The sequence below is a fragment of the Caretta caretta genome, chromosome 16 (genome assembly GCF_965140235.1).
Source record: "Caretta caretta isolate rCarCar2 chromosome 16, rCarCar1.hap1, whole genome shotgun sequence".
Classification (NCBI taxonomy): domain Eukaryota; kingdom Metazoa; phylum Chordata; order Testudines; family Cheloniidae; genus Caretta; species Caretta caretta.
Window position 1 is genome coordinate 14,238,852 of NC_134221.1, and position 10,884 is coordinate 14,249,735.

Here is a 10,884-nt window from a genome sequence, read left to right on the forward strand (position 1 = left end):
ACTAGGCCATGCTGCTTGTCCCATAGTTATGTGTGGATGAATAAAGGCAAAGTAACAAACTTTTGATTGTAAGCTCTTTGGGGTAGAGCTTGTCTCTTACTGTGTATTTGTACAGCACTTAGCCCAATGGAGCCCCAGTCTTGAATGGCACCTCTGGCCATTACTGTAATAAAATAAATAATAAAGCACCTCTATTACCCTTTCTCTCCATACAACTTTAATAACTATATGGACCCAGTCTAGCCTCCCTAACTGCCGTCCATTTTCACCTCCAACCCCGCTTGTAAGTCAGTGGGACTGAGGAGCACATATCAGTTAAACACCGATTACTATATGCTCGTATCATTGATAAAAATATTTTCAGCTTAATCAAATTGTACTCCCTTGAGGAGGCAGGGGGCACAGTTTAAAGGCCAGGGCTCTGATTCTTCAGAGCCCTGCACCTTGTTTATTCATTTACACCAGCGCAAAGTGAGTGTATCATGCTATTACAGGAGAATGGTAGCACATGCACCGCTTTTGTGACTATACAAGGGAGCACAGTAATGGAGAATTAGACCAAACTCGTTCCATTGTATCTAGATACGTTCCATTGTATCTAAAACAACTCTTACCTTGTTTCACCAATAGAGCCTAGAGGCCTGTGACTGGGAAAAAGATATATTTCTTAGGAGGTCGAGCACGAAGGAGATGAGGTCTCACCAAATATGTATGTTAAATGCTCACTCTTCCATGGAAGACTAGATGCCACTTTAAACTGTGGGACAGAACACAAGTACAGAGGAGAAGCTTGCTGCAGTCTGAGTCATATGCGTTTGGGTCTCACATTGCTGTGGCTGGAGGTTCTCCCCCCGGGACAAGATTCTGAACTCCCCTTTCAAATGTGTTAATTGGAAACTTGGAGATGCGCAAAAGAAGGGGAGCTGACCAGGGTGCTGAAGGACAGTATTAATCCAAACCCATCACCCCAAGTGCTGAAAGGTGCTCGTTGGCCAATGGAGTTCCAGCTGAGTGTGGTTGAAAGAAGTGGAGTTTGATAATTATTTGACAATTCAAACATTAACAGATCCAACACATGGACCCTGGTTTGTACCGGTCAGCAGGAGCACAGATAACAGGGAGTTTGGGCTAAGTTATAAACCAGTTAGAGCACTGGAATACACTAGTTAATCAATATACAAAGCATTCCGGGACTATGAACATTGGGGCTACTCAATAAAAACTTCCAGATAATCAATGAGATTTCTTGGAGAAAATCACAGGCACAAGCCTGAAAGATTCCTGTTGACTACAGTGCGTTATGGATCTGGTCCTTGGAAAAGAAAGCTTAAAACTCCGGCTTGCTATTTTTTTTTTCATATCCACCCTTAGTTTTCTGGTTATTTTTTGGTGCCATTACCCTCACACACTCCTGCCTGTTAATTGTTTCTCCAGGACACAGGCACCATGCCTACTTATCCACCCATGTTGCAGTGAACACTCCTCTCCAAGTTCCTGGCAGTGTCCTTTTCGGCAATGATGATAACCAGTTCTTATAGAGTGATTTTCATCCAGAGGTCTCAAAGTACTTTACCAAGAGGTCAGCATCATTATCCCCTGAGACAGGCAAAGTGACTTGCCCAAGATCACACAGTAGAGCAGTGGCAGAGCCAGGAACACAAGCTGGATCTTGAGGGCTTGAACCAGGTCTCCACTAGGCCAGCCTGCCCCCCACAGGTTTTTCTGTCTGCCTCTTGTTGCCTTGATTCTCAGAGCACCTAGCACCCATCACATCAGTACAGGAAATCAAAGGAATGGCTGTACCCATCTTCCCCTTGTTGGCTCAGGTCTCCATTTTGTATGTCTTCCCCTTCCTATCCCCCTCCTCCTTTTATCCTCTCAACATTTCTATTTCTCCCCTTGGTCTGTTGCATCTCTCTTCCTCCTGCTCTTATCTCTCTTCTCTCCTTTTCTACTGATCTTCTCCCTGACCGTCAGCCCCTACAGGAGAGTAAAAAGGCTATGCCACAGGGTGCACCACTCACTGCTTCTCTGGCAGCTCCTCCTGGTCACTTTGGGGATTAGCTCTCGAGGTCACACCCCTTTCCGTGGTTGCACGCTGTCACACCGTCTCAGGTCTGCAGCTCCTCTCTCACTCCAAGAACTATAGCATCCTCTTCATGATTCAGCCCTCTGGCCAGGTCACTCAGCATTCCCCCCTTACACGGTACAGTCCCCCAGAGTCTCTGTCACTCCCCATAGTGACCCAACCAGTCTTCCAGTTCACTGCCCCTCCAGTGCCACTTCCCCCATGGTGGGTAGGGAAACCCAGGCCTGCCATCTATTCCAGGTTCCAGTCCAAGGACCCTCCATCTGGCAGTTCTGGGCTTTACTCTTCCAACCCTCACTGGTCTTTCTCTGGACTGTTTCCTACCTTTCCTGGTTCTCACTTGCTGGGATATACCAACTCCAAACACTCCTCCCTTTTCCCAGGGAGTGACTGCCCCTTTCCCAGCAGCCCCTGTCTCTTGCCAGTTTCCTGGTCGTATAAGCCCCACCTATTCCTGCACAGCTGAACCTGCTTGCAATCAAGTCCCTGCTCCCTGGCTCTTCCTCCAGGGCAGCCTGTGGAGTTACTAGGCCTGTATGACTAGCTTAGCCCCTTCGAGTCCTATGTGGGATGGACACCCCATTGCAGGCAACCATCCCCAGCCATCAGCCGGTGAAAGGGAGACACCAAATCTTTAATACAAGTCTTGACTGGTAAAGCTGGCTGGAATTTTTCCAACAAAAAGCTTTTTTAATTGAAAAATCAGATTTAGTCAAAACCAAGAGTAACCACTTCTGTCAGTAATATTGTGGCGGAGGGGTTGTTGAAAAAAAATCAGCATTTTACAAAACCTGAAATTTTTCCACAGGGGAAAAATCATTTTCTAACCATCTTTACTGGTCATTGCAGAGGAAATGATTTCAAATGTTTGCCCAGAGGACGAGTTTGTTTCTGGTTTTCGAGCCTACACACGTCCTGTTCCTGATCTGGGACTTTGCATATCCTCTCCAGTTGACCAAGCCATGCAGGGCATGGAGACTGCAGCTGCTCAGAACGACCCTGAGACACCTTGCCGGGGCCGCGCTGTCAGGGGGAACCTGCTCTGTAGAGGGCTTCACTTTAAAAAGGAACAAGATGCTCTCCCCCCGGTATCTGCTGGCGAAAGGTTCAGTCCTGCAAGGTGCTGAGCGCCCTCCACTCCTGCAGAAGTCAGTGGGATTCAAGGAGCTCAGCACCTCATGGGATCAAGCTGCAAACGTGCAGGGTCTTGAGGGCCTGCTATGCCCAGTGAGGCATGAGCCCACAGTGTGGCAGTAGACACACTAACAGCTCCCTCTAGAAATCTCGAGGCTGGGATCCTGTTCAGCTGCTGCACGAGAGCATGAAGGAGTGGGTCGAAGAAGCTCGCCACCCCCCCCACACACTCCCCAACAGGGACATAACCCGGCTCAGGATGGGACTTTCCTCTTAGGCTAACACCAAATATAATAATGTGATGATGACTCAACTCTTGTTATTGCATCAGTGGCTTACCCAGGCTAATGGGAACTAGCCTCCAGCTCTCAGAACAGCCTGAGATTGCAGAAACACATCAGGAAGTCACGTTCGGATGCCTTCCCCTTTGCTTTCACCGAGCCAGGCTGTCATTCAACTCCTGCCATGAAGCTTCTGAACGTGGCTGGATTCTTCGCTCTGGCGCCCACTTTGGTGCCAGCTCTGGAGCCCATCACCACCTCACTTGCTTTCTGCGGGGCAGCTGTCATGTGGCAGCTCTTCTCCCCTGCCTCCTGGCTCAAGTGCCGCTTCCTGGAGTGCTGCAACATGAAGGACACCCTGGACATCCCAGGTAATAGCAGCAGAAAGTGATGACGTGGGCGGAGGAATCCGAGGGACCTGCCGACCTTAGGAATGCTCTTGCATTCTGGGTGAAGGGATTCTAACAGGGGCAGTGCAGGCTGCCTTCTCATGACCACCCTCCCCCAGCCGCGCTGGCCATGCCCCTCCTCCCATGCCACAGGTCTTTGCTGGCAGAGAAGAAGTTGCAGACACCTCATGTCACAACAACTTCTCCTTTGATGGACTTTTCCCTTGCCAGGAATCCCCTGCTTTATGCTGGCATAATCCAGGAGTGAATTGAAGGCCGTGAGCTAATTAATCCTCCCAATGCCCCTGCTTCCAGCTGAGCACCCAAACACTTCACAACCAGGAGTGGCAGAAACTTCCTAAAAGTGTGTGTGTGTGGGTGGGGAGGCAGCGGTGCATGAAACGTGGCCCCCCCATGCCACCCTTTCCCCCTGATGCCCCGTCCCTTCCTGCACCTCCTCTCCCCCCAAGACTTCGCCCCCCCGCTTGCTCCTCTCCACCCCCTCGCCCCTGTCGCTTGTAAAAAGTGGTGGGGCCATGGCCCCCCTGTGCAGGGCCCAGCGTCACTGGTGAGAATGTTGGATGCATGAGTCAGGGCTAGAGGTCGGATAACAGCTCAGGACTGCTAGGTTCAGAGTCCCAGGCTTTCTCCACTAGCTCACCCTGCCTCTGAGCCCTGCAGTCTCTCAGTTTCATTTCTGTGAAGCAAGCAGCCTCCGCAGTGAAAGAGGAAGTTGAACAGCAGCTCTCGCCCTGCCTTCAGGACATTAGTGCCGAGAAGTGGAAACCGAAATGATCAATAAATGGCCTGTTGGAAACTTTCCATAAACCATGAGCCTCCCAGCCTAGGAAATCCCCTTTCTTGTGTTTTCAGCACCAGTAACACTGGGCCTTTAATTAACCCTTTCCCTGCAGGACTATAATGCAGATTCTGAGCCAGATCCTTTGCTGGTGAAAACTAGCATAGCTCCATTTACTTCAAGGTACACAGATTTCCTCCAGCCCTCCGCCTATAGGCAGTGTACCTTGAAGTGCTTTTTGCCACTGAAATGTCAGCTCTTCTTTGAGAACGGGGGGAGCAAGGGAGACATGTCTTACCTCACTTATTAGGTACCTTATGTGCCACCAAGATGGTTAAAGAGGATCCAGGAATTTCAACAAACATGTCCCCCTAGAACCTCAGGATCACATCCCAGGGCCATGTATGAGGCACCAGCTACAGTGATATTCCTATTGGGAGTCTCCAGGTATCCCGTGCAAGCTGCTTGGCTCCCATGAACAGTCACTGAGGACCAGATACAGGGTGCAGCTCAGTGCCTACAGCTCCCATTATACAGGGAAATGGCCCCACGATAATACTAACTGGGAATGTTTTCCCCATCTGTGGCTCAGGAGTAGCATGCGGATGGAGGGTCAATGAAGTGCTTCCTGATGCTGACCTCCCATCATGCCTCCAGCCCTGCAGATGGTTTTGGAACAGAAAGTATTTGGGCAGCACCTAGCCACCCAGGTGGTTCTGAAAGCACTGAGTGCACACTCCAGAGACAAACAGCCCAGGAAGCCCCTGGTGATGTCCTTCCATGGCTGGACTGGCACTGGCAAGTCCTTTGTCAGCAAGATCATTGCACGGAACCTGTACCAGAGTCATGAAGCAAGAAGGAGCTTCGTCCATCAGTTTGACGCGGTGTTGCATTTTCCACACGCTGAACATATAAAGCAGTATAAGGTACTTCCTTTGTGACTCTACTTCTTAATGGGGTGGATAGGTCAGGAATCCTGCATGCAGATTACATACGAGGCTGTACGTGCCCAGGGAATTTCAACATCGCTGTTCCCCATCCTGGACATCACCAGACAGTGCAGAGAGGAGTGAAAAATGATACAAAGTTCACCAAATTTGTTGAACCTCTCCAAACACTCGGGTTGGTTCAATGTTTGAACTGAGGTTCAAGACAGTTCTTGCTTTAGGCACACAGTTTGCCCCAAATTTATTACTGCAGGTCCTACATAAACAGTGCACTCTTTTAGAGGATTTAGACATTCGTCACTAGATTATAACATTTAGGAAGTAGGTCAAATTTGAGACCTATTCTATCCGACTATATCCTGTCAGCGAACAACAGCCCAAGGAATCTATAGGACTCATATACAGAGACAGAATTTACCACATCACATCAGATTATTGGTCCATCTTTTCAGTATTTCTGCCTCTCTCCCCCCGGCCCTATTCAACCAAAGCTCCCATTGACTTTAATGAGTTCAGGATTAGACCCTCTGGCAACGGTTAATACCTAATGTCTCATGGAAGTCAATATCCAGTATGCATCTGATGAAGTGAGCTGTAGCTCACGAAAGCTTATGCTCAAATAAATTTGGTTAGTCTCTAAGGTGCCACAAGTACTCCTTTTCGTTTTGCGAATACAGACTAACACGGCTGTTACTCTGAAACCTGAAATATCCAGACAAATTCCTTGCCGACACACATGTAGGTACTGAGAGTCTGATCCTGCTCCCATTGAAGTCAATGAGAGACTCTTAACACATGAAATTTGATTACCTTTACGTATCGTTGGCATTACATTAATAGTACCTCCAAGATAGAGTACCGGTGGAATCCCCCACAAAAAAATAATCCAGCTCCAATCTTGATTTCCAGCTCCCCTTGCTCACCGACCCTCTTGCCCATCCCCACAGGAGCAGCTGCAGAACTGGATTCGAGGGAATGTCAGTGTCTGTCCGAGGTCGCTTTTTATTTTCTCAGAAATGGACCAGATGCCGCATGGCCTGATTGACTCCATCATGCCGTACCTCAGTCATCGCGAGGCTATCAATGGCATCTACTATGGCAAGGCCATCTTCCTCTTCCTGAAGTAAGGAAATCCAATGGTTAGTGAGTAACTGTGACCCGACAGAGTCAGCAAGGGCAAAGGGAGAAGCAGGTGCTAATAGGCTTTCACCAGGCTACAGTTTGATTGCACGGGTTCAGGTACCTTGCTGTACACTCTCTCCTTGGTCACCAAGAAGAGTCTGTCCGTATGTGATAACTGAACCTGTCCTACCCTCATGTCAGCCAGAAGAACTTATACCTCTACAATTATTCAGAGTGACAGGATCTCCTTCCTTCAGGACTGGTACAAATGTTACTGTTAGCCACTCCGGTACCTTATCTTTCTCCAATACCATCTTTTATATTTTTCCTAATGCTTTGACAGCACTTGTCCCACCAGATTTTAGCAGCTCAGCTTTATATTGTCTATTCCTGCAGCTTTCCCATTTGTAACTGCTTCACTGCTCTTTCCGGTTCTTCTTCTGATGAATACATATAGAAAGATACATATTGAGAGTCCATAATATTGAACAGAATTCATAAGTTGTGCATAGATTCCCCAAGTCATACTCACCCACTTAGGGTTCCTTCCATGCATGGATCTAGGGGGCACAGTCTGGCCCTTTGTGTTGTTCCTGAGATACTACTTTGCTGAGGGTCATTCTGATGATCCAGTTCATTTCTCTCCTAATAGTAACGCAGGAGGGGATAAGATAACAGAGGTGGCGCTCGATCATTGGAGGAGGCAGAAGGGAAGAGAAGAAATTCCCCTGACAGACCTGCAGTCTATGCTATCCGCTGAGATTTTCAATAACAGGAACAGTGAGTACTTCTGAGCTTGTGAGGTCCATGGGATCCCATGTATATTATCCAGCCCCAGTTCTCTGTGGAATGAGCCATGCAGTACTGATATGTAGCAATATATTCCTGCAACATAATTATTTTAAAGAACTCAACTGTAAACCTCCCCACATAGGTAAAATAGTGTTTGTAGAGTGTTTTCAGATCCCCAGATAGCAGGCTTTGTAGAAGAACAAAACATTGTGGTGACATGTGGTTATTCCAGCTATGCATGGACAGACATCTCTCTCTCTCTTTCCCTCCCACTCCTCCATCCCCAGGTGGTTTTTGGAATAGCAAGCTGATCCAGAAGAACCTGGTGGATTATTTCATCCCTTTCTTGCCCCTGGAATATAAACATGTGAAAAAGTGCATCCAAGAGGAGCTGCACTACCAAGGGCACCAAGAAGATGAAGACCTCATCATAAAGATTGCCTTAGCAATGTCCGACTATCCCAATGAAGACAGAATCTACTCTAGCAAAGGTTGCAAAACTGTGGCCTCAAAGGTGAACCTGGATACCTAGAACGGCCAAGTGCTCAAGGACAAGGAGGAAGAGAAAGCAAGTCTCTTTTTCCTTCTCCCACCAGTATCTTCTCAAACTGTAAGCTTGTTGGGGCAGGAAACTGCCCTTTAATATATCTAAGCCTGTGGCACACTGTTACTGGAGAGAAAAGATAACTTCCTCATCTCAGCATAATACAGTACATCCTTTCCCTACCTTCCAAACATGCTGCTGTAAGTAAAATAAAATTAATATGGTATTTATTCTTAATTATCTCTCTGGATTCTTGACAAACCTCCCCTATCAAGATCAAAGGGAGGCAGTACAGAGTAGGCAGGGCAGATATGCCTGCCTTGTTTTTCCAGGGATATGAACAAAGGAAAAACAAAAGCAACAGAAGAAAAGGGACCCAATATAAAGAACTACTGACTCAGGTTTGCTTGCCCACTTAATTCCTCACCAGTCTCTATTAATGATGGTTGTGTGAGCTTTTGATTTTAAAAGCAAATCTAGAAAACTCTGGTTATGGACAGAGGTTTGCTAGAGAATAGGCCAGAGGTGCTATGGTTTAGAATGATGCTCTAAAAAGCTTGGAGCTCAAATAAGCCCCCCCACACTTCTAAGCTTTTTTTAAATCTTCCCTAACATTTTATTACAATATTTTTAAGGATCCTGTCAGGGAGATTCTTGGGGCAGGATAAGGGAGGGGAAGAAGATGAGTTTCTTGATCTCTGCCAAAATACCCATCAACTTAGATCCTTAAACGTACACGCACCAATTATACAGAGTGTTTCCTTGCTGCAATTCACTCTGATGGTATAATGAAGATACCTTAGTCAGTTATGCTTTTGGTGCAAGTCAGTTTAATTTTCTAGCCTCTTCTTGCAATGTTTTCGTTACAAACACACTAGGGGAATGTTTGAATCCCAACAATAAACCCTTTTTTATACTGAGTCAAACAAATCATGAAAGGTTTCTGTCAGTGTCAGGTTTTGAAAAACTACTTTTTACACCACCTACATTTTTGCCCTGGATTAATACTTGATCATTTCCTTGTAACTCCTCCCTGACAAAGCACCAACGAAGTATTTTTAGCACAAGAAATATGACTCTGATGGAACTGAAAAGAATGCAAGACAAAAAAGCAAACACCGAGTGTGACGAAGTGGGAATGTTCTTAATGTTTTCTCTGAATACTATGTGGGTGCCTCAGTTTCCCCTATGCATTTCTTAAGTATCTAGGTGGTGAGATAAGGGTGTGTGATTGTTGCAGAGCCTTAGAGGATCAGAGGATCAGTGTGATGCTTTCTGCACATAAAATGGCTGACACCCTGTCTCCTGGCAACTGGTGGCCTGGGGCCCTCCCCTGAAAGTGCCAACTGAAGGTGTTGGAGAACAAAAAGATCAGGTGGCCTCCTGGCCCAGGAAAGAGACAAAAGCCAGAGGAGGGGCTGGAGAGTTTCAGTTTGGAGCTGGCTGGGGAAAGAGCGGGAGGCCCAGACCTGGGATCTGGCCTCCCTGCCCCCAAGATGGACCTGACTTAGGGGTCCTGTTTCTGTACCTACAAGCTCTGTTTCAAACTGTGTTCCTATTATCTAATAAACCTTCTGTTTTACTGGCTGGCTGAGAGTCACATCTGACTGTGAAATTGGGGTGCAGGGCCCACTGGCTTCCCCAGGAGCCACGCCTGTGCGGACTTGCTGTGGGAAGTGCACAGTGTGACAAGGGGATACTGAATGCTCCGACGTCAGACCCAGGAAGGTCGAAGCTGTGTAAGCTTCTTGCCCTGGAGACAGTATGCTCACAGAGAGGAGGCATGCTCCCCCAGAGTCCTGACTGGCTTCGTATGGAGTAGTTCCAGAGCATTGCCCGGTGACTCTGTGACACCGAGGTTACTTAAAGACTTGTCTGCCGAGAGGAAATGTACAGCTGAAAAATGCAGAAGCCGCTTAATTTGGACAGTTTGACACCCATTAAAACTTGCAGAAATAAAACTGAGGAAGCAAAAATACAAAATGAAACTTGCTTAGTAAAGGGGAGCAAATGGAAAGCCTGATTCTAATCTCACACCCTTTTACACTCCACTGATTTAAATGGAGTTACTTGTGAGTTACACCAATGTGAATTTCCAATTAAGCCAAGGGGAGTCTTTTTGCTGATTTCAGTTGGACTTGGATCTAGCTAAATGAGATCAGAATGAGCCCCAGAGTTCTTAAACATACACCAAAGGTGACTGGGGCTAGTGATCTGGGCACAATAGTGACTCAACTTCACTTCTGCTGAAATCCTCATCCATGCTTCCATCTTCACTCGCCTTGTCTATTATAATGCTCTTTTCTATTGTCTTTCAAGCGGTCAGTTCACCAGTTGCTACCTGCTTTCTTAAATGTACAAAGAAACACAATGATGTCACCCTCATCCTCAAACAACTATACTTGCAACTGCTGGAATTTTAAAATGAAATTTTCCCTCTGGCTCTTTTGTCTTGGTGGTTGTAGGATTTAGTGCAGTTTGGGAAGTCCTTTGTGTATTTACCCGTGGCTGGCTCACTGTTTACTCTCTTTTGTAATAGTCTGCAATGATTTACCTCTCCCATCTGTGGGTGTTGGCACGGGGCACTCTGCTGCTGCGGACGTGTAGCTTTCAAACTGTAATGGTAAACAAATAAGAGAGATTTCAGAGGAACAGCCGTGTTAGTCTGTATTCGCAAAAAGAAAAGGAGTACTTGTGGCACCTTAGAAACTAACCAATTTATTTGAGCATGAGCTTTCGTGAGCCACAGCTCACTTCATCAGATGTGTACCGTGGAAAGTACAGTTT

The 10,884-nt window shown here is 46.9% G+C and overlaps 2 protein-coding genes across 4 annotated transcripts in view; one reads left to right on the top strand and one right to left on the bottom strand.

Moving 5' to 3' along the window:
* The window catches only part of TOR1A (torsin family 1 member A), a 32,274-nt gene that overhangs the window by 3,648 nt on the left and 17,742 nt on the right, over positions 1–10,884 (bottom strand). Inside the window, exons 5-8 of one of the 3 annotated variants that reach the window (XR_007353036.2) lie at positions 10,652–10,712; positions 7,294–7,646; positions 6,450–6,757; positions 615–757 (exon numbers count right to left, since the gene is read on the bottom strand). The gene's annotated coding sequence lies outside the window, so the exon portion shown is untranslated. Of the gene's footprint in view, positions 1–614; positions 758–5,848; positions 6,758–7,293; positions 7,647–10,651; positions 10,713–10,884 lie in introns of those variants that run through there. The other 2 variants (XR_012665247.1, XR_007353035.2) reach the window with 2 other exon arrangements.
* Positions 3,638–8,307, top strand: LOC125623524 (torsin-1A). The gene is made up of 5 exons (XM_048823052.2): positions 3,638–3,875; positions 5,350–5,618; positions 6,587–6,762; positions 7,414–7,541; positions 7,841–8,307. Exons 1-5 carry the CDS (start codon positions 3,689–3,691, stop codon positions 8,083–8,085), a joined length of 1,005 nt encoding a protein of 334 aa, XP_048679009.1. The 5' UTR covers positions 3,638–3,688; the 3' UTR covers positions 8,086–8,307.